The sequence below is a fragment of the Takifugu rubripes genome, chromosome 12 (genome assembly GCF_901000725.2).
Source record: "Takifugu rubripes chromosome 12, fTakRub1.2, whole genome shotgun sequence".
In the NCBI taxonomy this organism is placed as follows: domain Eukaryota; kingdom Metazoa; phylum Chordata; class Actinopteri; order Tetraodontiformes; family Tetraodontidae; genus Takifugu; species Takifugu rubripes.
In genome coordinates this window covers 11,200,462-11,226,967 of record NC_042296.1, presented here as the reverse complement: position 1 = coordinate 11,226,967, position 26,506 = coordinate 11,200,462, and the positions used below count along the sequence as shown (strand labels likewise).

The 26,506-nt window shown below is 48.4% G+C and overlaps 6 protein-coding genes across 9 annotated transcripts; all 6 read left to right on the top strand.

The window, feature by feature from the left end:
* The first annotated feature begins 445 nt into the window (after positions 1 to 445).
* On the top strand, positions 446 to 2,777 carry fam8a1a (family with sequence similarity 8 member A1a). The gene is made up of 5 exons (XM_003969382.3): positions 446 to 882; positions 1,187 to 1,307; positions 1,386 to 1,509; positions 1,789 to 1,928; positions 2,018 to 2,777. Exons 1-5 carry the CDS (start codon positions 543 to 545, stop codon positions 2,160 to 2,162), a joined length of 870 nt encoding a protein of 289 aa, XP_003969431.2. The 5' UTR covers positions 446 to 542; the 3' UTR covers positions 2,163 to 2,777.
* A 721-nt stretch (positions 2,778 to 3,498) lies between these two features.
* Positions 3,499 to 6,658, top strand: LOC101067562 (uncharacterized). Of its 3 annotated transcripts, none has more exons than XM_029845257.1 (3): positions 3,499 to 3,709; positions 3,955 to 4,110; positions 4,183 to 6,658. In XM_029845257.1, exon 3 carries the CDS (start codon positions 4,190 to 4,192, stop codon positions 5,105 to 5,107), a length of 918 nt encoding a protein of 305 aa, XP_029701117.1. In that variant the 5' UTR covers positions 3,499 to 3,709; positions 3,955 to 4,110; positions 4,183 to 4,189; the 3' UTR covers positions 5,108 to 6,658. The 3 variants fall into 3 exon arrangements, with proteins under 3 accessions (XP_029701117.1, XP_029701116.1, XP_011607772.2); XM_029845256.1 differs by having other exon boundaries at positions 3,499 to 3,734; XM_011609470.2 differs by lacking the exon at positions 3,499 to 3,709 and adding an exon at positions 3,798 to 3,864.
* A 259-nt stretch (positions 6,659 to 6,917) lies between these two features.
* tmem196 (transmembrane protein 196) lies at positions 6,918 to 11,087 on the top strand. Its single transcript, XM_029845275.1, has 5 exons — positions 6,918 to 7,295; positions 8,742 to 8,798; positions 9,810 to 9,945; positions 10,242 to 10,360; positions 10,434 to 11,087. Exons 1-5 carry the CDS (start codon positions 7,131 to 7,133, stop codon positions 10,503 to 10,505), a joined length of 549 nt encoding a protein of 182 aa, XP_029701135.1. The 5' UTR covers positions 6,918 to 7,130; the 3' UTR covers positions 10,506 to 11,087.
* Positions 11,088 to 11,870: 783 nt separating this feature from the next.
* On the top strand, positions 11,871 to 14,436 carry polr1f (RNA polymerase I subunit F). The gene is given in 5 exon segments (XM_003969385.3): positions 11,871 to 12,025; positions 12,027 to 12,205; positions 12,516 to 12,657; positions 13,084 to 13,292; positions 13,376 to 14,436. Coding segments are annotated over 5 exon segments (1,140 nt in total). The 5' UTR covers positions 11,871 to 11,902; the 3' UTR covers positions 13,863 to 14,436.
* A 5,463-nt stretch (positions 14,437 to 19,899) lies between these two features.
* On the top strand, positions 19,900 to 21,113 carry ferd3l (Fer3 like bHLH transcription factor). The gene has a single exon (XM_029845278.1). The coding sequence runs from the start codon at positions 20,482 to 20,484 to the stop codon at positions 20,935 to 20,937; it is 456 nt and encodes a 151-aa protein (XP_029701138.1). The 5' UTR covers positions 19,900 to 20,481; the 3' UTR covers positions 20,938 to 21,113.
* A 1,389-nt stretch (positions 21,114 to 22,502) lies between these two features.
* Positions 22,503 to 24,060, top strand: twist1a (twist family bHLH transcription factor 1a). 2 transcript variants are annotated; one of them, XM_011609392.2, is made up of 2 exons: positions 22,503 to 23,194; positions 23,567 to 24,060. In XM_011609392.2, the coding sequence occupies exon 1, from the start codon at positions 22,628 to 22,630 to the stop codon at positions 23,177 to 23,179; it is 552 nt and encodes a 183-aa protein (XP_011607694.1). In that variant the 5' UTR covers positions 22,503 to 22,627; the 3' UTR covers positions 23,180 to 23,194; positions 23,567 to 24,060. The 2 variants fall into 2 exon arrangements, with proteins under 2 accessions (XP_011607694.1, NP_001098068.1); NM_001104598.1 differs by lacking the exon at positions 23,567 to 24,060 and having other exon boundaries at positions 22,628 to 23,179.
* The last annotated feature ends 2,446 nt before the right edge of the window (positions 24,061 to 26,506 follow it).

Here is a 26,506-nt window from a genome sequence, read left to right as displayed (position 1 = left end):
ACTGATTAGTCTTTTTTCGGCTTATGTGCTGTATTGTTCGACATTACACGCTGTTCCTAAGGAATTACCCTCATAAATAAAGCATTCAAAACACACGAGTCACCTTATTTAAACGGAAAACTCAGCCAATGTCATTTAATAAACACTTAATAAAATAAGTGACTAGTGTATTGAACTTCTGTGAGGATTTAAAATACTATAATGAAGGAAGCGGCTTTAAATGGATTTTACCATTAATGACAGCAGGGGAGACTGATATTACATTTCCCCTAAACTTGATAGTTTTCCACAGCTTTTCTTCAGCAGACATCTTGGTTTAGGTAAACTATATTATTGTAATCAAAGGTATTGTCCTAATCTACAAAACCGTCGGGAAGAAGAGTTTTCAACACCGGCGCAGGTTTCAGAAACCCCCGTATTTACCCCCGGTTGCTCTGCTAAGCTAGCGCTGTGCCGCAGAGCAACCGGAAACAGGCTGGACACCACCGGGGCGACGGAAGATCTGCCCACCGGGGTAAAGAAGCCCGAGCACCGCACCAGACATGTCTGCTTCTGCCGGGAGCGACACCAGCCGTGACCTCCCCGTTAAACCGCCCCAGGCCTCCGCGACCACAGAGTACTGCGCGACGTTGCAGCGCTGGATCTGGCAGTCGTACTGGGGCTACGCCGGCTGGCAGAGCTGGCTGTGCCTCTCCGCCTTCCCGCCGCCGGGGACAAGCGCCCCCGCGGCGGGCGCGCACGCCTCCGCCGCCGGCCAGCAGAGGTTCGACACCCGGAACTGGTACAGCTACCCGGTTCCTGTCAGCTCCCCGGCATCCCCGGCTCATCCAGGCGGTGCTGCGAGCGGGCGGAACCAGGCCCCCGAGACTCCGGCCCGGCCAGGTGTGTGATGGAAAGCTGTTTATTCTGTCGTAATCTGGGTCATTGGTTCTTAAACGGAAACAAGCTTATACGCTTGTACTTTAAACTCTAATTACCGCTTTTGTTGGAAATTGTGCCGCAGAAAAGGTCCGTTACTGCATGTTTTATGGCAGTTTAGTTCATATTATAACGCTGGATAATTGCCCTGTACGGGGGGAGTCAACCGGAAAGATCAACAATTCTGAAAGTTCAGACTCATCTGGATCATCTGGTGTGGAAAGGAGAAGCTTTTCAATACTCGTGGACGCCCTTTTTCTGTCTCCAGGACAGGAGTACACCATTCCCTCTCCTCTGCAGAGGTTCCTGGCGGAGACGGTGGACTTCTTCATCCTGTTCTGCGTGAAGGCCACCATCGTGCTGTGGATCATGCACCTGAGCGGTATGAAGTGAGTGCAGGGCTTATTACGGTGCTTTAAAGGGCTTTGGACCCTGCTGGGGGAAGACAAACCCTCTCTCCTCTGAAGGGACATTGCCAGGTTCATCACGCACTTCATCGTGGAGGAGATCGACGAGAACACGTCGATGGAGGACCTCCAGAAGATGATGGTGGTCGCTCTGGTCTACAGGGTGCTGGTGTGCGTCTATGAGGTGCGTCCAGGAGCCGTCCGCATGTTCAGATTCTTTTCATTTCCCAGCCGTGGTCGTGTTCCTCCTGCGGCGCTGCGTCGCGTCCCGCAGGGGACAGTGATGCAACGTTGCACGAGGAGTTGCCTGAGGTGAAGTCATGCAGGAGCTCCCTGGTGGTGCGTCGGCTGTCTGGGTCCCCTGTGGGAGGGGGGGCAGCTCCGGGACGTCGGGGCTGCTCCTCTCGGGCCGACGCTTTATGACCCGTGGGTCTGCCTGTTTAAAATGTTGTTGTCCAATCAGACGCTCTGCATCTGGGGCGCGGGCGGCGCCACGCCGGGGAAGTTCCTGCTCGGCCTGCGGGTGGTGACGTGCGACACGTCCACGCTGGTCCGACCCAACCGGGTTCTTGTTGTCCCCGCCTCCAGCGTCTCCCTCTCCGCGTGAGTGGTAGACGCCAGGACATAAGCAAAGACCTGGTCCAAAGACGGAGCGAGTCTGCCCGTAACTTCCTGTCCCGTCTCGTCCGCAGGTCCACGGTTCGGGCGCTCAATAAGAACTTCTCCATCGCTTTCCTCTTTCCCGTCTTCATCACGCTCCTCTTCTTCCAGCACAACAGGACCGTGTACGACGTGGTGGCGGGGACCATTGTGGTCCAGTGCCGGGGGGACAGATAGCCCCGGGTCGGCTGGGCGGCCCGATATGGTCACGTTTGAAGGGCGGTCAGAAGAACCGAGCTGCGTTTTTATTTATTGGTTCAGTCCATAAGCTGTTTGGAAACCTTCTCCAGTATTGAGTGTTTTATTTTTGAATTGGATCCTTGTGAATGTTTTCCTGTATCATATAGTGTGCGTATTAATTCTATTTCCTTTATATAAGTTCCTTTAAACAGTATATAAGTGCATAAAAAGAAGAGCTTTTAATTCATTTCAGTCTCTTTAAATTCTTTTAATTCCGGTTCAAGATTAATTCAAAACACTCCATAAATACTTTTAATATATCTCCATATGTTTAGGGTTTTGGGGGAATCTTGTGTTTTTTCTTATAGAGACAATAAGATTGGTTTGCTGATAATGAAGTTTATTTATAGCTCTTGTTGATTTATTGATGCAGAACAGTTTTTTATCTGCGCCGCATTGACTGTTGCAGCGTTACGTCTCCACTTATGCAAATTCTGCTAAAATTGTAAATAAATAACTATTTTGTTTGTGCATAGTGCCTAAATGACGAATGACATTTGAAAAGGTTGGCAGACTTTTCCTTCACATCTAAATAAAAATATTTTAAATAATGCATCAGTTGCTATAACACTTTCTTGCCACAAGAGGGAGACACGATTAGCTCCAAGTGATGGAAATACCAATAAAGTAGTTGGTGGGTGTTGGAATTGTTATTTAATATTTTGGGACGTGCAAAAGGATACATGTTTATATTATCTATGTGGTGAAGACTGATGGAAGCATTGAAATCATTTTGATTTGGTGAAATAATGCAGAAAACGAGTAATGCACAAATTGTCCTGACAGTTTGCGGCCACACGAGGGCGCACGAGACCAGATACGGCATGTAAAGGAAACCATGAAGAAACAGGTTGAGTTGATGGATGTTGGAATAATAATTTAAGCCTTTTGGGACATGCAAATTACATATGTGACACAGCATCATGGCCGCGTTCAAGTGATTGTTCAGATCTTAAGAAGATGACTTGCACTAGGATTCCTTTAGTCATAAAACAGTAAAAATTGAGTTGCCTTCTGTCAAGAGAACCCCGGAGAACCGCAGGGAGGACTGAGATGAATAAACGAAATGATTGAGAACGACTCTTCTAATACAGTTGTTTTACCCTTAATCTGAATTCTGACTCGTATGTTCACACTTAATGTTACATCTTAAATTTTGGCTTAAACCTATTTTGCAGCTACGCACAGCATAACACACACGCGCGTGTGCGCTTGGGCGACAGATGTTGCGGTCACAGCTGCTTACACGTGCGTCTTCTTGACGTTCACACCCTCCGAAGCAACAACGCTTGTGAATTGCAGGACACTCCCAACAGGTAGCACTCTTCAGCTAACAGCTAACAGGAACGACTGCAGCCACGCCGCTGCTGTTATATTTGTTATATTTGTTTACCACCATTACGATCCAGGACTGTAGCCATGGACACCAGTGTGGCCCCAGTATGACTACGCGCTGTTGGTTTTCAGCTCACAGTGGATACAAGGTTGTGGCACAATTTGTTCAGCAAGGTGTGGTTTTGTGTAGTTTGTGTAATAGACTCTATTGTGTGCAACTATCTCAGAGCATGATGAGGTGATGGCTATGTAGACTTTACAACCAGTTTGACTTTGGATCACATTGTCTTTCTTCCAGTGCCTGGTAAAGTTATTTTTGAAAGCAGGTTTGACTGTTACGGGGTTTTTTTTTTCTTTCCTTTTTTAATCTCAAACGTGTCGCCTCTAATAAAAGTGAGATCTCGGGAGAGGAAGCGCTGGCTGAGTTAAGGTGGGGCGGATGGGACTGAACCACCTCCAGAGGAAGAGAACAGCCACGTTCAGCTCCGCAGACCTGTGCAGTCCGGTTTCTGTCGCTCGCCTCCCAGACGGGATTTGAGTCCAGCTCCAGGTAACACGATCCTTTTTTTGAGATTGGTGAGTTTTCAGTGGCGATAAAGCATCTTTGGGATCTGTCTCGCAGGGTTCTAATGGCGTCCCTCATGGTTTGGAGCGTCACCATGACAGTCGTGGTCGCCCTGACTGGACTCATGTTGTTCCTGTACAGTAGGTCCGGTGCTCCGAAGACAGGTGGGGGGGCGACGCCTGGAGGAACGGCCAACGCCACCGCTTTAGTGGCACGAGAACAACGCGCCAATTCAACCGTGGCGGCCAATCAAAACACGCCTGAGACGTCGTCCCGGCCCAGAATCAAAACACTGGATCTAAAGGACTGTGACTCTGACAGCAGCGGCCGGGCCCATCGCGGATCCTCATCCACGGAACCACAAGGACCCGCGGCTCACAGGAGAGTCCACGACCTCCTCACCTTTCCCCCCTCCAGATTTCCCAGGGACACCCGCTTTAACGCGCTCCTGCCTGCAGGCCAGCGCCAGATGTTTGAAGGGATTTTCCATTTAAATTTGACCTACAGGAGGGACAACGAGCTCCACGTTCACTGGAAACTGAATCTGAGGCCGAACGCCGATGGACCCCAGATGGAACCGGTGGCGTGGATCGGGGAATCGGGTCGGAGATGCTTCAGAGAGCCCAGGAAGCGCATCGACGTGGGCGTCCTGCAGAGATCCTCCAACATGTGGGCCGGCCAGAACTGCTTCATGAGAACCAGCAGCTGCCAGTTCTACCTGCGTCTGCACCGGGATTGCGTCACAGAGCCTTTCCGTGGTGCGAGAGTTGTGGCCGGGGCGAGAAGGAATTCCGGGAATGTGGCTCCGTTCGTGCCCTCGGTCCACACGGGCGCCGTGCCCGATGCCGCCAAACTGGCCGAATTTCTGCTGAGCCTAGACGCAGAGCACAGGATTTTGATGAGCTTCTTCAAGTGGAAGCTGTTTTATAACGGCAGACGAGGCCGAGCCGAGGAGAGGGTCGCGTTTCTCTGCCAGGCGTGAGGTCGAAGGAGGAGGTTAGAGGTCGACCAGACATGGCGAGCAGCAGAAATGAACGTTAGAGCCACGTCACACGTCAGGGTCAGCGGCTCGTCCCTCTGTTTCGACCGTTCGTGCTGTCTGTCGGCGTATGCGCGGCGTTTTAACACTGAAAACACAACTTAGGAGCACTCGATAAGACCCTTCAATTCGTTTTAATAGTGCACGATTTTGGCGGGTTGGCGGCCATATTTGGAGAAAGAAAAACGTCTTTATACTCTAGTTTTTGCTGCTTCATCGACAATAATAACAATAATCGTCAGATTTTAATACTGCGACGTGTTTGTGATACAGGAAACAAGTTTCCCGTGTGTGTGTGTGTGTGTGTGTGTGTGTGTGTGTGTGTGTGTGTGTGTGTGTGTGTGTCACACTCTCTGAGGTGTGGCTGACAGCTTTTGTCCTCGAAGCGAAGGCTCAAAGAAGCTTTCATGACAGCCGGGATTATAGGACAGTAATTGTGCACGTTCCTTTCTCGTGCACATGCCCTTTCAAAAGAAACTGCAATAAGATGCTGGTTCGGAGTCTCCGGCAGGTGATGCGAAACTCACATTCCACAAAAGGGGAAAATTGAATCTAGTCCGGTCGGGGATTTAATCTGGGGGGGGAGAGAGCGCAAAAAATAGCCCCGAAGAAGAATTAGGGGAGATGCTGCTGAGAGGCAGAAAGATCTGATTTCACTTCAGGAAGAGGAGCTCTCACTTACCGATGCAAGTGCATGTTTGCTCTGAGGTGTGTGTGTGTGTGTGTGTGTGTGTGTGTGTGTGTGTGTGTGTGGTAAATAGTTAATAGGAGGCTTGAAGCTGCTGCAGAGCCGAGCAGGGACCCAGGGCGAGGGGGCCTGGTCTTGTTGCTGGGACGTGGACCCCGCTGGTCCATCGGGCGCCTACCTTTGACTCCTGCTTTGAGCGCTAACCCCTCACGAGAGGCGCGAGGCGCTAATGGAAGCGCGCGGCATTGATTTCCGCTGTGATGAGCTCGTCTTTGTGCAACGTGAGCTCGGAAGGGTCCGACTGTCAGAAAGAAAATAGTGATTAAAGGTGTTTGGACCAGATTAAAAGGGGGCGGCTGGCGGGGCGCACACATGAAGAGGAGGTTCGGATCTCAAACTGGGCTAATCAGGCTGGTGGTGAGGGGAGGTCTGACTCCACCAGTTTGGATTTCATCTTTATAATAGGCCTCGGGGGGCACCAAGATAAATCCCCTCCTTTCATGGATAATAAGCCCCCCCCCGAACAGCGCACCCTTCAGCCCACACTTGAGGAATGTGGAAAACAGGTCTTCCTATCTGGATCCAAATACTAGACTTGAGTGCAGATTTATGACTCTGTATTTAATACAATTAATGCCATTGGTGACGTTGTTTCCTGTTTGTTTGTTTTAATTTTGCTGTTTGCTTCGTGCTATGAAACTAAGCGACTCCAGCGTCAGATGAGCCGGGGTCACTTCTGGGTTAATTACAGGTCAAAACACCAACGACACCCTCAAATAAACGGAGACGAAATCGTGGAGATGCTACAGCTGCTTTCTGTGGTGGTTTTTTTTTTTGGATTCCACATTAATTTTTAGAATTCCATTTAATTTATTTCTCATATTAACTGATATCAAATCAAAAGGCTCCCGTTTTATAATTGGGCTGCATGGTTTGAATGTTTCCACACGGAGGCGTTATGGCTCTGGGTGGTTCTGGTGCGTGTGTGCGTGTGTGTGTGTGTGTGTATGTGTGTGTGTGTGTGTGTGTGTGTATGTGTGTGTGTGATGCTTAAGTACCAAGGACAACACCAGACGCGCTCTCCAGTTAAGAGAGCAGGAGGAAAACAAAACTTCCAGCGTTCCCAGTTGCTTCCGAACTAAATCCCATCGTCGCGCACGCCCTCGGGCACGCACGGACCGAAGGCAGTGAAGCCGCGTCGCAGTCGGATCCGCCCGGAGCGGAGCGGAGCGGAGCGGACTCTCCTCCTGCCGGCGCAGGAGCGATGCCCGGGGCGCGATGTGCTCCAGCCGCAAGATCCTGTGGAGCCTCCTGTTCCTGTCGGCGGCGGAGGTGGGCCTGGGTGTGGCGAGCATCATCCTGGGAGCCGTGGGCATCAGCCGGGTCCGGGGGCAGCTCCGGACGCAGCAGGGGGACGCCTCGCCCGTGTGGAGCGGAATGTGTGTAGGTCACGGGAATGTGGGGATAACTTCTGTCCTTTCTGTTCTTCCTTTCCCTCCTCTGGCGTCGTGGAATTCTCCAAATGAAATCACCTTTTCTTTGTTACCAATTTATTCTGTTGGGACGCGATATTAAACTTTATAGGACAACTTAAAATAGCGACTTAAACTATTTATAAAAATGTTTTTTTCTTCTTTCTTATCTTCTATTACTGTTTTGCTACGCCGGTTTTAGGAACAAACAAACCCCGTCGAGCTTGAACCCTTAAGAACATGCAGATTTTTTTTTAATTGCAGGCGATTTAAATGATATAGTCGGAGCTCTGCTCAGATTTATTTGGGTTTCACTTCCGTGTGTCAACTAAACGAGATGCCGATGAGAGCTCCGTAAGCTGCTGCAGTCATTTAGTCTCCACATTCATCCCTCTCTGCTGGAAGTAGAGATCAATTTCCTTCACTTGTGCTGGACCGGACCGGACTGGGAGTTCAGGCTTTTACGCTAATATCTAACTTCCTGTTCTGGCAAGGCCGCTCCAAGCTTTAGATTCTGCTCCTGAGGGGAAAAGGGTGGCTTAAAGTTATTTTTGGTAGATGAAAACAACCATCTTTCTTCATTATGACTGCTAGTTTGTGTGTGTGTGTGAGGGTGTGTGTGTGTGTGTGAGGGTGGGTCTACTAAGGTGTTACGCAACGCCTGTTTATCAAGAGGGGCTGATCAATGGATGGATGGATGACCCGGTCAGATGCTCAGATCCGCCACAGATTGTTGCTTCTTCATCACAGCGGCTGTTCTGAGCTCCACCACACAAAGATTAGTAATGACTGATAGACAGAATCTCTTAATATTGGACTTTATGCGCTAGTATAAAGGCTCTGGGTTGGAGGTGTCCTGTGCACCGTGCATTCCTGCACCTCCCGTGACCAGGATGAGCACCGAGCAGCTGTTAGCAGAGGGCGGAGGGATATATATACTGTAGAGATCTATACTATTGATAGCAGCGGCTATCCCTCTGCCCTCTCGGCTAAGAATTAATGTCTCCTGTTGGTGGAGAAAGCAGAAGTTATTCCTCATCTTTTTCTTCTTGGAAAGTTTGGAACGACACCTGTTGTCACATATCTATCAAAACTTTCCAGGAGCATTGAAAAAGCATTGAAAACCCAAACCGATGATCCAAACACTGACGGATAAAAGGTCATTAATCTTCCACAGGCTTTATGATCTTCAGCATTTAGCTGCGTTAACATTACAGGTTGGCCGGCTCGCAACTTCAGCGCCCCCTGGGGGGAAAACACGCTAATGCAGGCCTGGTTTTGCTCAGTCCATAGGTAGGTGGGACTGATCTGGTTAAATCTATGTAGGAAAGACTTCAGATGTGAGTTATTAACCAGTTAGAACATTAACATGGAGTGAATCAATTCACTTTTTGATGTCACAATCCTCTCTTCATAGTTTCTGGTCTGCGGGTTGTGCGGAGTGCTGTGCGCGTGGAAGAGGACGGGTCTTATTGTAAGTACACCCGCTCGCTCTACTCAAAGACACAATGTTTCAAATGATTTCGCCACTTCTTGTCTTCATGTTCTCCACTGAAGCAGCTACTATCTATCGCTGTCAGCTGTCAAACGCAGTGGAAGCGATAGTCGACGGTGACACCGTGCGCTGGTGCCTCGGTCAGAACCCGTGATGGAACCGGAGGAGACAAGCAGTCACTTCTCTGTCCGTCCTCCTCTCCATCTTTAGTTGCTCGGCGATCACCTCGCGGTGTGTGCGCGGGTCCTCGGGTTTCTCTCCCTCTCCGACTGGCTCCTGCAGGCGGAGCGCTAATGATGGATCAATGTCAGCGCAACGATGTGCTGGAACGGACGCACTTGCCCTCTTTACCCCGGTGCATCGCTCCTCTCTACCCCTCAGGGCTCTGATGCCCTCCACCTTCGGGAATGTCCGACCTTGCCAGCCTGCGGGAGGGTGGGGGGGGGGGGGGGGGGGGGGGAGTTAGAGCATTAGGTTATGGTTTGACTACGGACTCCTTTCCTCACTTAACCGGTTAATGGCTGAAACTGGAGATGCAATTTCCCCATGTTTTTGTAGGCACTAAAGGCATCAGCACAAGGAAAAAGTACCTGAACACACACACACGCACACACACACACACACACACACACACACACGCACACACACACTTTAGTGTGGAGTAGAATTGATTTTTCCATCGAAACCAGCAGGAGTGGGATCCTCTCCAGAGATCCTCTCGTTTCTCTATGGCTGATTACGATTTAAATGAGGCAATCCATCCCAGAATGATTGATGAAATATGGAGACTGAGACAAGGCATCGCTGGATAGTGCGAAAAAGAAAGATGGAGGGAGATTCCCAAGCATTCCGGAGAGCAGAGGTTCGACGGCGGTCCAGTTGTGGACTGGCCTGTCCGGGCTGGTGCAGCACTGGGCCCAGTCACCCTCCATAACTCACTCATCACTAATCTGTGCATCTTCTTTGTTTCGTGACACTTCTGCCCCCCAGATGATCCTATTCTCAGCGTGCTGCATCTGCGGGCTGATCGGTGGGATCCTCAACTTTCAGTTTGTCAGAGCTTTGAGCAAGCGTCCAGACTCCGCGAGTTCCATCCATCTGGCCGCCATGACTCTGGCCTGTCTGGGTAAATCCTCTATCAAAGACACTAGCGCCCCTGCATCGTTGCAATGGGGCGGCGTGTTTTAAGAATCCAGTCTTAGGAACCAAGTAAATTTAACCTTTTAATCTTCCAGACACACGATTTTGTACTATAATCACTTTTGACGCCCTCACTAGGACTAATAGCGCCACCTGGCTTTTAAAATTTGCTGTCACTTCAAGTAAAAAGTCTGGCGCAAACAATATTTAAAACGTTTCTTGAATTGACGGCTGGACAAAAGATTTCATCCTCATTTCCCCACCTTATTTCCAACATTCCAGGGATTACCTCCTGCACCTTATGCACCTGGCTGACCTGCCGTCTGGCCTCCTCCGAGCAGCAGAGGATGTTCCACGAGAGGGAACACTCGCTACACCACTCCCACGAGATGGCTGAGAAGGTCAGTGGTCAGCTGAGCAGGGAGCGGACTCTCCACTGGCTTTGGTCACCTCACTCTGTCCTGCTCCCTACAGGAGATCCTGGACAACTCCAGCAATGGAATTCCGCAGATTTCCTACAACGGGCATGCGACGGAAACACCGTGACTCCGTTGTGCCACTGAAACGCTGACGCAGAAACAGTTTGCGGAGCTCCTGCTGTCAGCGACAACAGAATATTTCCTGCGTCCTGCAGAAAACAGAAGCCAATCACAGGTGGTGAAGGGTTCTGTTCCCCGTGAGCCCGCTCCATCCAACAGGAATCGTGCTTCTCCGTTCTTATGCAGACCTGAATCCAATCCAACACTAACTCAGGTGGCACAGGGCCGCGTGACATCCGATGACCTTTAGGTGACGAGGAGGGAGGACGATAATGAGCAGGAAGAGCAGATTTCACCCAGTCAGGCGCCTCAATGTGACAAGCACAAACCAAGCATGCGAGCTGATTAACTTGCTTTGAAGCTCTACTTCAGGCTAAATGTTTTATATGTCTTCTCATGTGTCCATGAACTCTGGATCCCCAGAGTATCCGTGGATAATTGAATGCTATGACCAGACATTACAGGAATGTGCAGTAGCTGTACTGTATATCCATGCTTGGAATCTACCTGTAGCTCTATAATATACCTACTGCACATGTATTTTTATAACTGCTTCTTACAACGTTGAATTAAATTAAGGGTGAGAAAATGAAGTCGTATAAATGACTGCAAAATATTGCGATATTGGAGCTGCGTTTGAAAGTTACTGCCTGCATGTAACAAGTCCAAAAGTCTGGACAGCTCAAGACGATAAAGTTGTCGATTAGACGATCATCACACATCAGAACACGCTCAATGATGCTAATGGCAGGAGAAGCTGCAAGGAACCCTGGCTGACTAAGAAACAAATGTCACTGTTTCTCTATGAGAGAACAGACATAGCAGCCCTGGAGAGGATCTCTTCTGCTGCACGGTACGTGTGTGTGAGTGTGTGTGTGTGTGTGTGTGTGGAAGAGAGCAAGACAGAGAGGAGGGGAGAGAGAGAGAAAATGCTGAAATGTGTCACTTGCTATAGATGCTCAGTCATCAGTAACACTAGACATTCCATGCAAGCATACTCTCTCTCTCTCTCTAACTGACAACTGAGGTCACCCTGATGATCTGGATCTGTCATTAAGATCCCAGCACAAAATCAATGATCACATCACGTGAGATGAGGCATGCACCACCCTTGCAAAAACACCTTTATTATTTACATAACAAAGGGCATGTTGTCACGAGGAAACGCCCTGTCTTTTCTTTTTTCTTTTCAATTGTGGTTTATATTTAGGTGTAATTTAAAGTAATGCTATAAAAAATCTTTTGTAAATTTGACGAGTTTAGTTATTAAAGTGATATTTACAATTTCACATGGGTAATCACGTTCTGATGTAATTTCACCGCCTGCACAGTAGGCGGCAGAATCGGGCACTTTTTACAAAACGGAACTAGAAAAACGCTTGACTTCCGGTCTTCGTAAACAACATGGCGAACCTGGAGCATGCTGAGGGCGAGCCTAAACATGAGAATATGTCTGTGGAAATCTCCGCCGGGGCTTCTCCGGACCAGCCACCCGAACAGTCGCAAGTAATCGGCCCCAAAGGCGGACGCCGTCCTCAGCTCGATCCCATCGTTCGCAGCCGCTTCCGCGCTCCTGTCAGCGCCGTACTCGTGCCTGGTGCTCAACACGCACCGCAGGCACGTCACCCTGCCGCCCGTCTACCTCAGCAAGAAGAGGTCGGGCATCCGAGGAGAGCTGCAAACCCAACTGCTCAAGTTCTCACAGATGTAAAATTCATCTTTTTTTTTCTTGAAATCGTCCTCTAACTAATGACCCCGTGAAACCCTATTAAACTTAATTAAGAACTAGTGTTTTGGTGGCTTACGGAAGTCATAATTCGGGCACTACAATGTTTTTTTATTGCGCTGAAAATATCTTAAAATTGTATAGCACAAGGTTATGCTGTTTAAATGTAGAGGATGCACAGTCATGTTTTCGGTTTTATCTCCCTTTTTATGCGAATGGTGCAGTGTTCACTTAATAAAAAAATATCCTATCATTGTTTTAATAATCACCCTGCTGTGTGTTCTCTCGCAGTCTAAAAGGAGTCCCTCTGGCCTATGACAACATCCGGATACTAGGCCAGTATGGGGACATCATCAACGATAGCGGCTACATCCACATGGACATACTGGCGGATTTCATTCTCTTTCAGCCCAGGAAGGGACAGAAGCTGCTGGTGAGACTCACAGTCTTATCGTCCATTTCAGTTTTGTTGTGGTACTGTTGGGAAGTTTGGAACCGTACAAGGCAGAACAACAGAAATATGTGTGCCAGATAAATAAAACCGATGCTGTGCAAACTATGGCTTTCCACCACGAGAGCCAGGAACTTTGAGGAATTACTCGGCCCCCGTTTATATCTGAAGACTCGCTTCAGGAGCTTTGGGATGGGCCTGGAATGCTGAACCTTTCTGACCGAGCATGTCTGTCGGCCTCCGCAGCTGCAGGCATTTCTGACATTTGCTGCATTGGCACACCAATAAATAACAAAAAATAAATCACTGCTCTGATTTGAATAGTTGCACCTACGAAAATTGTGACGTGAATCTTTGCAAGGGTCTTTTTCTTTTAGCTGTTATCTTTGAATCCCACTCTGCTCATAGGGCAAAGTAAACAAACTCGGGGTCAGCCACGTCGGCTGCCTGGTGCACGGCTGCTTCAACGCCAGCATTCCCAAACCCAACCTTGTTCCCATGGAAACATGGCGCGATGCAGGGCCAAGAATTGGAGCGGAGCTGGAATTTGAGGTGACTGCGCTCGATGCCGACACTGTGGGGGTGCTGCTGATCCGCGGACGGCTGGACAGGACCAGGTGAGTTGTGTGGCTCTGTGGGTCCCTGTGTGCGAGTTTATTCTTTGATTACAGATGACTGTGTGCGTCTGCGTGTATCTCAGGGTGCAGGAACTGCTGGCTATTGGTGAGACCTCAGAGTCCAGCATCACCGTAGACCAACCAAACCCATCAGACACTGAAGCAAATGGGGAGTTGAACCTAGACCCCACAGACGAGTGTACCATTAAGAAAAAGAAGAAGAAGAAAAATAAGATCAAAGAGGAGACGGAAGAAGTCGCAGATTCTTCCTGCATCCAGCCGGACGCCAGCGCGACAGAACTGAAACGGGCGGTGAACGACGAAAGTGGAACTGGTGAGAAAAAGAAGAAAAGAAAGAAAGAAAAACATCTGAAACCGGAGGAGGTGAAGGACGAGGAGGTTCAGGTGTCGGTCATGGAGGTCCACGGCAGTGACAGTGGTTACCAGAGTGACAAGCCGCACAAAAAGAGGAAACACGAGCCCGCCGCAGATATCACATCGAGCGTCGGTGATGGTCCTGAGCCTAAAAAGTCAAAGAAGAGGAAAAGTGGAATTGAGCAGATTGCCTAAAAATAAGCAATCCAATCCCGAATGTATTGCTTCCTTTGCATATCCCACACATCAGGATCAACCCTGCACTAATAAAGAATGTGCTTGTAAAAGTACAGACAGTTTTAGCTAGCAAAGCCCGTCATGTTTGTCTCAAGTTGCTTGGAAACGGCTCTCGCTATAGTGCAGTTCCGATTCTCACCTGCAGGGGGAGCAAAACATTTATTCGTGTTTGGGTTACACACATTAAGGGTTCCAGCGTCCACTCCGATAAGAAAATAAACACAATGGTCTGGTCCGTAGCCCGGGAAGGAGGAAGACAAGACCGCCTGCCTTATTTAAACAACCCTGTTTCCCCATGTGCCTTAGTTGTGTTAATATCCAGAACGCTCTTTGATGTTTACATCTTTCTGGCTCAGTTGTGTCCAGAATTTTCATTCACTGTAATGGATGATGTAAAAACTAGAGGCAACTGTTTGTGGTGTCTCATCCTGTTATTTCGCAGATTTCATACTGATGTTTGTGGTCTTTAATGGGCTGAAAACCAATAAAAATGGGTCTGAAATATTCAGTGCATATCCCACATGAAAAGGAACAATCCCATTTTTGAATACAGGGGCTTCTTGTTAGATTTTATGCTCATTTTCCTCACAAAACTAGTTCTTAAATGCTGGGCGTTAAGTGTCAGGTGATAAAAGTGCTGAGAGACAGCCTAAAGATCTCAGTGTTTTCTTTACCTCCCACCCCTGCTCATCGGTGGGGAGCCTCATAAACTGTGAGGTGCGAAGAGTTTGAGGGCTTATCAGGAGCTGCAGATAAGAGCCGTAATTAACTTGGCTCGTCGTCATCGGTCACATGTGATCGTACGCATCTGTGCTCCATAAATCAGATCCCTGAAGACTTTGGCATGTTTAGATAAAGGTTGGGGTAAAGCAAAGCTTTTCTTTGGACTGAATTTTAGACCATTTTCTGTACAGTAACTAGAGCTTTGAGGCTAAATAAGCTTAAAATCCCTCTTTTTAAACTTTTATGCAGCAGCTTGTTTAAATAGGGACCAAAGATTTTTTTTAGAATTAATGTCTAAAATAGTTTTTGAATCTTAAATCACCCTACGGGAAGAGGTGCCAGGGATGCATTTTGATCCACTAACTATCCTACTTTATTAAGAATGATACAAAACGTGTTAGCTCTAACCCTTTGGCTGGATCGGCTCCAGCTCCCCCCTGACTGTCATCCAGAACCCCCTGAGTCCAAGCCCATCTCACATACACCTCTCATGCACCTGCACCCCTCCCTCCGTCACCACTTATTTATCTTGCCATTCCTCCTTCAAACTGCCTCCCCCCACCCTGATGTCCGTCCTCCTACTTCCCTAACTTGTGTCCTTGATTTATTGGAGGCGGTGCGTAGTTCACACACATTCCAGTTATGACACACACACACACACACACACCCCTCCCGCCTCCCCCTCCTGTCCTGCCACTGGGCTCTCATATCTGAGCACGGTGGGTAGTTTATCTTCATGATCCTCACACAGAGAAAGGACAAGGGTGAGCAAGAGGGATGAGACAATAAGAGGAGTGTTGATTTTGTTGCACAGGCCACACTTTGGTCTTCTCAAGGAGTCCTCAGTGTGCGTGTGCGTGTGCGTGTGTGTGTGTGTGTGTGTAGGTTGGCTCTTCTCTGTTTCATGTGTCAGAATTTCCAGGCCAGACAACTCCTACATAAAAGCGCCCCAGAAGTCTGAAGCAGAGCTGCCGGTTCTCATAGCCACTGATCCAGGATCAGAACACACACGTATATGAAAAACAACCTCTGCCGCACATTAACGGGCTCGTTACTCACTCGTATTCACTCCCGCACACCCACCGCGTTCACCAACCCACGATCCCCGAACCCCCACCCTCGCACGCTCTCACTGGCCAGGCTTAATTAGTTACATGGTCAGTGCTGCGGTCTGTTGCAGCGCCCCAAAAGGCCGCAGGTCATAAAAGCTTAAGCGTTCCACCAGTCGTGCAACCGTGGCTATATATCCTCCAACGCGGTGCTGCCCGGGCCGAGTCGCACGCACCAAAGCTCGTCCCTCACAGACCCACTGACATCCATGAAATCCCTTTATGGTGTTTTCAAAGGCATTTTTGGGGGATTTTTTTTCGTCCCTTCTGCTTTGCATCTCTGTTTTTATGCTCCCTCAGGTAGATAAACAGCCCACGCTCAGCTCGCACGGACAGATTCAGGCGGTAAACTTTTTCCCAAGGGGTCAGTGTCCACGCACACACACACACACACTCACACACACACACACACTGATGCATCAGCACATGCACACACCGTTAACCCTGAAAGTCAACATTACTTCTTGCTTAGTGACTCGGATTCCCATAGTTAAGTTTGTTTCCTTGGCACCCGCCACCCCCAGTAACCTAGGAGATGACAGATGTGTGTTTACTGTTACCCAATTTCACCAGAGGGAACTGAGCTTGTGTGTTTTTCCTCATGGTAAAAACCCATTTTGACACCTCTGGGAGTCATCCATTAGCAAGCTAATGAAACTATTAATTACGCAACATCAGTTGTCGCTGCGATTCTGTCCCATGTTTCCTCCCACCTGAGGTCCTCTGTGGGGTTAGAGGTGGCCGTGAAGGCAGATACTTAGATTACATTTTTAAAAGTTATTTTAGAAGTATTTAAGTCAATCAGAAAAATATTACATTGAGACATAAAACGGGCCGAACATAGAGCCTTGAGGGACACCACATTAACCTGGGGTTTGTATTTTCCCATGTTTGTGTTACACTGTGTGTTAAACTCAGCTGTGTTTGGTGAGTGTGAATGCCTGCACTCCTCCCTTGCTGGTTTTTCTTCTGAAATTAAAAGGTTTTAGACTAATCAGCAGTTATTGGGAGGCTCTTAGACGTCTAGACAGTGTTCAGATCCAACTGTAACTCCTCCACTCACGTCACCATAGAGATGAGGCAGGGACACAAGCCCCAAGACAGGGTTTTATCACATTTGTGCTGGTTTCATGAAACATGAAGCTAAGGCAAATTAGCACAGGCCTGAAGGTGAAAATAACTATTTGTCTAATGTGCAGAAGAGGTTTTATGAGTATCTGCTAGCTCTGAGATATAAATTTACTGAAAGGAGGGGAGTAATGAGGAGGGGTAAGAAGAGCACAGACCCTCAGCTTCAAACTCCCAAAAAACAAGTCAGCCCAAAACAGAAAGAGAAAAAAGAGGGTGTGGGACTGTTATTCCGAGGAAAAAGTGTCTCGTGTTTAGTCACGAAGTTTTGGAGGACAAACCCAGGATACAAGTAAATGTTTTACTGGCATATTTTTCTCGTGAACGTGCAGAGCTGCAGGTCCAGGACAGAAGAACCTGGGCGGCAAAAACACACAAATTCAAGAAGAAAAGAAGGGCCTGCGTATAACAAACACGCCTCACATTCTAAGCGGAAACACTGTTAAAAATTAGCCATTAAATGGGGTCTTCATAAACTGAGATTTACCAACAACGATCTGCTAAAAACGCACGTGCTGACTTAACTTTAACTTATGTTAAACATTCCAGAGGAGCTAACGTGTCACCCCAAACTTCTGAGGACGTGACCAAGGTGATGCTACCAAAACCGTTTTTGCTTCTTGTTGTAAAACACAGTTTGCAGCGTGTGAATAAAAAGGAATCGACTCACAAAAGGCAGGGGGAATGCTTGGATGTGGGAGACAAGCCTGTGGAGGGCGTCTCTGACATCTGTGTCATCGTCACGGGCGGCTTTTCTGAGTGTGCGCGCGGTCGAGAATATGACTGTTAAAACAAGTGAAACACGACACCCTGAAAACACACAGTGAAAAGCCTTAAAACAATAAACAGCAGTCAGAGGGGCTGGGGGCTGAGCTGAGGAAAGGTGCTGACATGGATCGGTACATGTGGGTGTTTTAGTCTAATCCGGAATGGAGGAGCTGGGGAGGCGTGGGATTAGATCTGGAAAGGCTGGTGGAGATGCAGCGGGGTCCCGTTCCAACTTCCACATGCACGGACACACGTTTCACCGCCACCCAGACGCGTAAACACCCGCCGTGACTCAACGCCGGGGCGGCCAATGGGAGGCCGGGAAGCAGGAGCCGGTGGGATGAGCGAGCCAATGAGTCGGCGTCTGGGTGTGGAGAGTCGGACTGACAGAGGTCAAGAGTTAAACTCATCCCCTGCGCTGCCCCTCGTCTCCTCCCACCCTCTCCAACGTTCAGATACTTTACACACGCACAAGAGAGTTTTTATATTCAGCCAACATGCAGCTACGCGTCAGGCCGTCTGCGCTGAGAGGAAGTACAATCTGCCGCCGTCTCCGCTAATCTGTGCAACAGGGAGGATCTCGGGAACACTGAGGAGGAGACGAGTGAGAGGGAGACGCCGAGAGAGGAGCAGAACAAGCAAGACGTGTCCAGTTTCAGATTTACAGTGGTGGTGGGAGAGATTTGGCTGTGTTCTTATAGCACACTGAGGACTGGGCAGGAGGAGGAGTGAGGCAGATTTACATGGTGAGAACAGGTCTGAACTGGAGCAGAGCTCTCCTGGATTTTAAGGGAACTACTGGAGGACGACTGGAGGAGCCGTTGTAAAAGATAGGGCCAGAATTTAGAAAGAATTTACAGTCAGTAATTCAGATTACAACCCCCAGTCTGCGCTTCTGCACACGCAGCAGAAATTACACCAATGCCACTTAAAGGGAGGCGAAAAAAGCGACATAAATTCAGTATAAAGTCAACAGAAGCTGCAGAAAAACAAAACCCCACATAAAGCCCACCGGCACCGGCGGCTGCTGATGATTGCATGTAGCTAAACATCAAGCTTCCTGGAAGTGATGATGCTAAAAATGCTGATTCTGGCAAAATCTAAGATACCGAGGAAGCAGATTTTTAAATGCTTGACGTGAAAAGACAGATTCTTAAAGAAGGTGCGATCAGTCAAACATCCACTGTTGACAGCACAAACGATATTTTATTTCTGTGTAATAACAACAAAGGAGAGCAGGAAATGCCCCCCCCCCCCCCGTGTGTGTGTGTGTGTGTGCGTGTGTGCGTGTGTGTGTGTTTATGCCTCTTTTGGGGTTTTACTTCTTATTTAAGACCAATATTTACCCAGCAGCCCCAGGGTGAGATTACCTCATTTTCTCCCACCCAGCTGTGCTTTCTCAACGTTTCCATGACAACTGCCGGGACGACCCATCGTGTTTCTCCGTCTGCCCACGAAACAGAGAGCAGGAAAGAGAAGAAAAGCAGGAGATCAAGAAGATATGAGTCAGGTTTGAGGAGCAAAGTGCCTGAAATCACTTTAGGGGAATAAAAGCGATTGAATTACTGCTGCTGCTGTCTTAATAGTGGAAACGTATTAAAAGTTTTGAGTTTTATCGAGTCACACTATGAAAAGTCAACATCTTGGAGTGGAGTAATGTTTATCCTCACCAATACTTAGCTTTTACAACCAATTCTTCTCTTAATCTTAGATAAAAACGATGCAAATGCGTGATGATGCTCTTACTCACGTTGCTAACTGTTGCATTATCACAGCATTATCACAGCATTTTTACTTAAACATTTTTGATGCAGCAAAGGCTCCTCAGAACCCTCAAAGATATCATATGCATCCTCACAGGTCACTGCCTTTAAAAACAAATCAGAATCCACAAAACTATTAATAAAATCATTTTGTTTTGATGAATATGCCTGTGGAATAAATAGCCACCAGTGGGTTTTAAAAGCACCGTATTAAGCTGAGCTCAGCATGTTCCAGACTGCTCCCCCTAACCACAATAGTTGAGTTGCCCTTGAGTCGGTTATTTAATCCTCAAACACCAAAAGTCTGGAGAACGTTGTGTACTTTCTCGCTCACACTTAAAGCAAATGAGCAAATGCTAATGAAAAATGTGAATTCGGTAAATGACACGTCAAGCCGCCCTAACCACCATGAAAATATCTAATAACTAAATTGCGCCACCTTGCATCAGTCAGCATTGGCGCGAAGTCAGCAGCTCCCTCGGTGAGTGTCTGAACTGCTCTGCCATGGGAACGGACAGTTATTTGCTTTAATTTGCAACAGAAAAGCCGATGGTGTATAGTGACAGTTAGGGAATGTTCTATTTGGTCTTCTCCCGGCCTGTTTAAGTGATAAAAGTGTCATTATGTAGCCTCTGAAGCGCAGGAGAGAGTGCAAACAGCACCGAATGACCCTCTGTCAAGAGCCTCCGTTCTTCAGAAGCTCATTAAGGGCCCGCAGGAGGACAGCGCATCACCTCCAGCTTACCTTTCTCTTTTTAAAGCGCCACTTCGCGGATTCCACCCATTCGGCGGCTGACTAACGTAAGAAATGGACTCTGTTCGGAGATAACAGGAGACTTTAGAAGGGCCACGCTGCGAGGAGGCATAGGCGACTTATTAAAACAGCAGGAAAGGCCCTTGGACTTGAGCCAATAGGATATAACGCTGATCCGACCGGATTTGCTAAAGTTTGGGATCACTTGTTGAGATGCTCCTCCGCCCCGGTCCCGTTGTGTGGTAAATGGTTTCATTCGGTTCGGGACCGTCTGTGTCTGGCGCGGTTAGATAATTGTTGCGTTCTTAGAGACCCCGTCACTGAGTGTCGAGATGCAAGGCCACTTTGGAGATGCCACCGTCACAAATTCGGCCAGTGACCTGAACCCGATGGGACCAGATGGGCAGGTGGATCACGAGCGGCCCGGTAAGACCACCCAGATGCGCCTGAACGACCACCGCTGGAGCGGGGACGCGGACGGGGGCGGCGTGCGCGCCGCGCATTTGGTGATGGGTGCCCAGAGGTGCTACGGCGGCGTGTTCCACGGACATCCCGGTAAACCCAGACGGAGGAGGCTCATCACGGTTGTGCAGCGGCAGGCGGCCAACGTGCGGGAGAGGAAGCGGATGTTCAGCCTGAATGAGGCGTTCGATGAGCTGAGGAGGAAAGTCCCCACCTTCGCCTACGAGAAGAGACTGTCGCGCATCGACACGCTCCGGCTGGCCATCGTCTACATCTCCTTCATGACCGACCTGCTGAGGCAACACGGTCAAAGCAGCCCCGCGTGACTTTTATTGACTGAGGAATAGGGAAAAAAAAGGCACCGATCAAGGCGCTGCCGGTTGAACCGAGGTGGCCAAACCGCAAGAACCCCTGGATGTATCTTCAGCGTTCAAACTGTGAGACGGTTCAGTGTTGAAAACTTTGAACCAGACAGGCCTTAAATAAAACTTTTAAACCAGTTTCAGACGTCTCAAACCCAGTCTTCTCTCCGATTATCAGATTAGACACGTTAGACACGTTTTAAGTCGCCTTTAACCCGTTTAGATCACGTAATTATTCCGTCTTACAGCTATTAATCTAAATTCAAGTTCTATATATTCTATGTACGTTTTTAGGTAATCACAAAAGTAAGGAGGTTGTTCAGGTGTGTTGCTTCAGGACCTTGGACAGAGGTCTGCAGGCGCCAGACAGGTGAGGCCGAGAACTTGCAGGAGAACCCCCGAAGCCCTCCCTCCTGACCTTTATCAGCCCCGTCACGTGCAAACGAGGTTCCATCCGTCAATTGGCACAGACGCAATGCTCGTTATCTTTGGCACCGATGTGTGAAGTGAGCCGGGGGCGTAATTAAAGGGACGAGATCAGCTCTGGACCGCTAAACTGCGCCCTCAGAAAGAAACACGAAGGAAATCTTTGGGGTAGGGGACAGGCCCGGACCCCTCGGACCCTTGTGGCGGTTCGCTCAGGCACCCCGAGCTTTGTGCCATCCTCCCTCATCAATATTGGGGCGTCTTGGCGGATAATTTACACCATGACCACCTCCAAAAATGGCGAGATCCCATTCCAACCACATCTGCTGGAGTTGGATCTAAGGCTGCACACACACACACACACACACACACACACACACACACACACACACACACACACACATCCATCTTTATCACGTCCAGTGTTTACATTGCTCTCCAACAGAACGCCGCCTTTCAGCGACCCCGCTGTTAGGACGGACCCGCCCAGAAGGCTCCCTGGGACGGCCCGTCTTTTAAACCTGACCCGCTGTGTCCTCATCCCCGCGGGAGTCGGGCCCGCTTAATCGCGGGGCTCAACGCGGAGACGCTTAACGGGAAAATAAACACCGGGCTTCTGCTTACGAGCAGAAAACTCCCGCTGTGACAACCTCCTGTGTTTCAGTAGGAATGATATTTTTTCACCGCTGCACAGAGACAGACTTGATACAGAGAGACAGTAGACAAGAGACTTGGGGAGAAGTTCTCCGGTTTGTTTTGGGATGGGGGCAAAACACAAAAATGGCACAAATGCGCGCTGACACGACAGACCGACACGCATAGAGATTCTCGTTTTGGGTATATTATCAGCAAATTGAGATGTAGCCACGATCTACAGTGAAGGCGGGGCAGGTTAATGTCGAGTCTTGTGATTTAATAACGACGCGCCCCGAGTCCACCCCCCTCTCTCAAAGTGCTGTGTAGAGGAGCCTGCATGTCCCAAAAAAAACCCATTCCTGATATTAAAGTTGGAACTCTCCCTCTCCCGCAGTATTATGTTACACCCATTCTCGCCCAATCACAGCCCTCCCAAAAAATCCTCCAGCCTGCTCCCCGCTATAAGAGCCCCGGTCACCCCAGTTTGGCAGACACCTCTCTACTTCTGCGACTGTTTGTTGACGTACAGGAATTTCCGGTCTGGGGTGATAACAGGAGTCCAATATCGGGCAGAAACACATTGGAAGAGACAATGCGGGACGAGGACTGCTCCCCGATGGACAGTGCGGGAAACAGCGAGGAGGAGACCGAGCGTCAGCTGCCTCGCAGAGGTGCGAGGAAGCGGCGGCCGACGAGGAGGAGCTCGGGAGGGGAGGAGGAGGAGGGAGACACGGAGAGCCCGAGCCCCGGGACGAAGAAATGCAGGAAGAGCAGCGAGGGTGGAGGAGGCAGCGCTGGCAGCGGTGGCAGCGAAGGCAGCAGCAGCCCGGAGCTCTCCTTCGATGACCTGCAGACGCAGCGCGTCTTGGCCAACATACGCGAACGACAGCGGACGCAGTCCCTCAACGAAGCTTTTACGTCGTTACGTAAGATCATTCCCACCCTCCCGTCGGACAAGCTGAGCAAGATTCAGACGCTGAAGTTGGCGGCCCGGTACATCGACTTTCTGTGCCAGGTTCTGGAGAGCGATGAGCTGGACGGGCGAGGGACCAGCTGCAGCTACGTGGCGCACGAGCGACTCAGCTACGCGTTCTCAGTGTGGAGGATGGGGGGCGCCTGGTCCTTGTCCACCACGTCCCACTAGCTGCTGCTCTGGATGGTACGTTACGCTGCGCCAGGTGCCTTTTAGACACTAAAACGAGCCTTTTTGACACTAAAACGAGTGGTGCCAAAATGTGCCCACGCGTTTTTACGCACCGAAGTCAGATGCACAGTGGCCCATTTTCTGCCCTGATCAATTCAATCAGTTTGATTTGTTGTGAAATCAGCATTAGTTCTGTACATTTTATAAACAGAGGGAAATATTTCTAAAACAAGGAAGCTGTTTTCTAAAACCCTTTAATTTATGGATGTTTTTCCTTTCCTTTAGAGATATTTAAGAATTCACTCTCCATCCTTGACACGTCCTAGATCCTGGGTGCTTCAATCAACCTATTAAAATGTGCTGTATTTCTCCTTCTTGTGTTCACAGATGATTCAGAGAGGGGGACAGATGAAACAGGCCAGTCCTGGAGATATTCTGAAACAGGCCACACGCGGTGCAGCGTGCAGGGTCCCTGTGCTTCAGGCTTCAATGGAGAGCGGGCTTTTCTTATTCCCCTTTGCATGAACTGGAAATGTCTGCGAGGGAGCACTTAGGACAAGACGGGACGGATATGAAGCTGCAGACCACTGCGACGATGAATGTTGTGAAAATAAAATGATCTCCGAGGAGACGCTTTGTCTCTGAAATGTGAGAGAAGGCCGACAATTCATTCCACATTCCCTGTGACAACACAGCAAATGAAGTATTCTGTATTTATTTTTCTACACATGATATGAATTCCTCTCTCCCTCTCTGACGAAAGTTATTTATTTTCTGGGGAGCTCCTCAGAATGTCTAATGGGGCGGGAGGCTGCACATTTCGACTGTTGTAAATATTTGGCAATATCTTGAATTAAAAAAGAAAGAAGAACGAAAGCATACCTGCTAATTGTCTGGGTATTCATTAAGTGATTAGATAAACAGTATTAATCATTCTCTACTCTAAGGGTCACTTTTCAGAGGCTCAGCACTTTAGAACTTTATGATTGGCTCTTGATAAATTCCCATTTAATGAATCCAAAGCGGAGGAGCCAAAAAGTAAACATCTCATACTCGTGGCCGACTCTTTTTTAGAGCTCAGGGATCTGGGGAAGCTATAATTAGTTGGTGGTCTGTTGAAATGGGGTAAATGTGGGGAGGGGCAGGAGACATGTACCATATTCCCAGATGTCCCCCGAAGATCCACGGGTCAGCACGGAAATGATCTCATTACCTTTAACTGTCTTGGACCAGAGCCCCTCCCCTTCCCTTAAATGTCCCATAAATATTTAAATGACACAATGTCAGAGTAAGAATGCTGAAAAGACCCTCGTGGGATGTCCCATCGGTGGAACTTATCCCACATGAAAGCTCCTGACGTCAACACAAACGCCTCGAGGTGTTGTTGCACGTCTCTCCGTGGGTTTGTCGAGGGATGATTATGGGAATATTCCCGTGTTTTCACACCGTGCGTTGCGTGCGGAAGGTAAAACCATCAACTCTGACCCGGGGCCCTCTCCAACCACTGGGGGGAATCAATTCCCACCCTCAGATCACCGTGGCCATGTTATCTTAAATGTGAGGCTGTTGCTCTGACACGGAGGAATGTCACCTCTGAGGCTTTCATACACACACGCACACAAACACACACACTCTCTCTCTCACACACACACAGGTTATACATACATTTTTCACGCCTTCCAAGAGGAAAACACATTCCACAAAGAGAAAAGACAGACAGACAGAGATCCCCTACCATCACTTTGATGCTTTGAAGCAGCGACTCCTGTTATCAGTGTGACGGCATCTGGTTCTCTGGATTTAAGTGTGTTCTGATCGAGTCTTTGATGGCTGACACCCACTTTCTCCCACGCATTATATCTTCTCACTTTGCAGCCCTTAACTGATAGAAAATTCAAAGCCCTCCTGCCCTCCTTGTGTCTTTCAGGGCCGGTAAAAGAGCATTTATTTGGAGTTGTTATTTGGATGTTGAAGCGCTCCGGGAGAAGCCCGCCTGTGTTTATTTCCTTTTTGCTACTTTCAGCTTTCTGTCTCTCTTCCTTCATCCCTCTCTGAAGTTCCTTATAACAGGGTAACAAGAGCTGGTTTACATTAACCCAAAACCCCAGGAGAAGACAGGGGGTAGAGGAAGTTGGACACACACACACACACACACACACACACACACACACACACACACACACACACACACACACACACACACAGGGAGAGAAAGAGAGAGGGAGCAAACCAAATTTGCAGGTCTGGTTCCCATTAGAGCTAATCATCTGTGCTTCATGTCAACCTGAGGCAGTGTGTGCGTGTGTGTGTGTGTGTGTGTGTGTGTGTGTGTGTGGTTGTAGGTGTAAATGTATGTGTTTTCTGCTGCTTTTGATTAATGGGCTGCAAATGAAGACAGTCTTACCTGAGGACATTCTAAATAAGTGTTGCGCTGCATAATTCTGAAACCTTGATTCTCCACTGGGCGCTTGGAAAATTCTACTGAGAGCTGCGTGAACGTTGGGCACACACACACACACACACACACACACCCACACACACACACACACACACTGAAACAACAATATTTTGTTGACGTTTGCTAAACTTTGATTGTATATCTACTGACAGCAGGAAACTAAATGCATAATTTTGCCCATAATGTGACCATTTGCCAATTTTCTGCTGATTAATTGAATATGTCTGACTGATTAAAGCGATTTTGGCATTCTGAAGTTTAGGCATTACCTGTAATGTAACTGCAACCTTGTCACATAAAACAGAAACTGCTCAGTTGAAACTTTGCATTTAAGCTAATGGATGTGACGAGTCAAGACAGGGTAATGATTAGAAATAACCTTCACCTCCTATCATGCTGTATAGGAAGGTAACTGCAGGTCGTCCTGCCTTTTCCTGCTTAATTACAAAGTGATGGTGTGCAGGAGTCAGAGGTTGATGCTAATTATTAGTGCGCATCTGGAGAGCAAATGAAAGTCAGTGATTACTGGACGGCTGTTGCTTCTTTTTTCTGAAGTTCAGGCTTTATTTTAAAGAGGTGAGGACTTGAAACAGCACTTCTTAAACATTGAAATTGCAGCACACCTATAACACCAGTATTTGCTCCACTTTTGATCATGGTGCGCCTCATGGTCCAGCTCCCGGACCATTACTTTTCTGCATTTTCCGAATGTCTTTTTTGTCAAATATTTTATTTGACCTCATTAACTACACATTTGACTCACATTTGACTTTCCTTCTGTGGAGCTCTGAAGAAATCATTAGATCCTGACTCATTTTAGCTTCTCGAAGACCAACTTGGGCAACTTAAGAAGGCAATAGAAATATTTT

What these genes read in the sequence shown, in the direction of transcription:
- fam8a1a (XM_003969382.3), top strand. Translation starts at nt 543, where the DNA reads ATGTCTGCTTCTGCCGGGAGCGACACCAGCCGTGACCTCCCCGTTAAA. An exon ending in CGAGACTCCGGCCCGGCCAG is followed by an intron (nt 883 to 1,186) that starts GTGTGTGATGGA and finishes TTCTGTCTCCAG; the next exon opens with GACAGGAGTACACCATTCCC. An exon ending in ATGCACCTGAGCGGTATGAA is followed by an intron (nt 1,308 to 1,385) that starts GTGAGTGCAGGG and finishes TCTCCTCTGAAG; the next exon opens with GGACATTGCCAGGTTCATCA.
- tmem196 (XM_029845275.1), top strand. Translation starts at nt 7,131, where the DNA reads ATGTGCTCCAGCCGCAAGATCCTGTGGAGCCTCCTGTTCCTGTCGGCG. An exon ending in GGAAGAGGACGGGTCTTATT is followed by an intron (nt 8,799 to 9,809) that starts GTAAGTACACCC and finishes TCTGCCCCCCAG; the next exon opens with ATGATCCTATTCTCAGCGTG. An exon ending in CATGACTCTGGCCTGTCTGG is followed by an intron (nt 9,946 to 10,241) that starts GTAAATCCTCTA and finishes CCAACATTCCAG; the next exon opens with GGATTACCTCCTGCACCTTA.
- ferd3l (XM_029845278.1), top strand. Translation starts at nt 20,482, where the DNA reads ATGCAAGGCCACTTTGGAGATGCCACCGTCACAAATTCGGCCAGTGAC.
- LOC101067562 (XM_029845257.1), top strand. Translation starts at nt 4,190, where the DNA reads ATGGCGTCCCTCATGGTTTGGAGCGTCACCATGACAGTCGTGGTCGCC.
- twist1a (XM_011609392.2), top strand. Translation starts at nt 22,628, where the DNA reads ATGCGGGACGAGGACTGCTCCCCGATGGACAGTGCGGGAAACAGCGAG.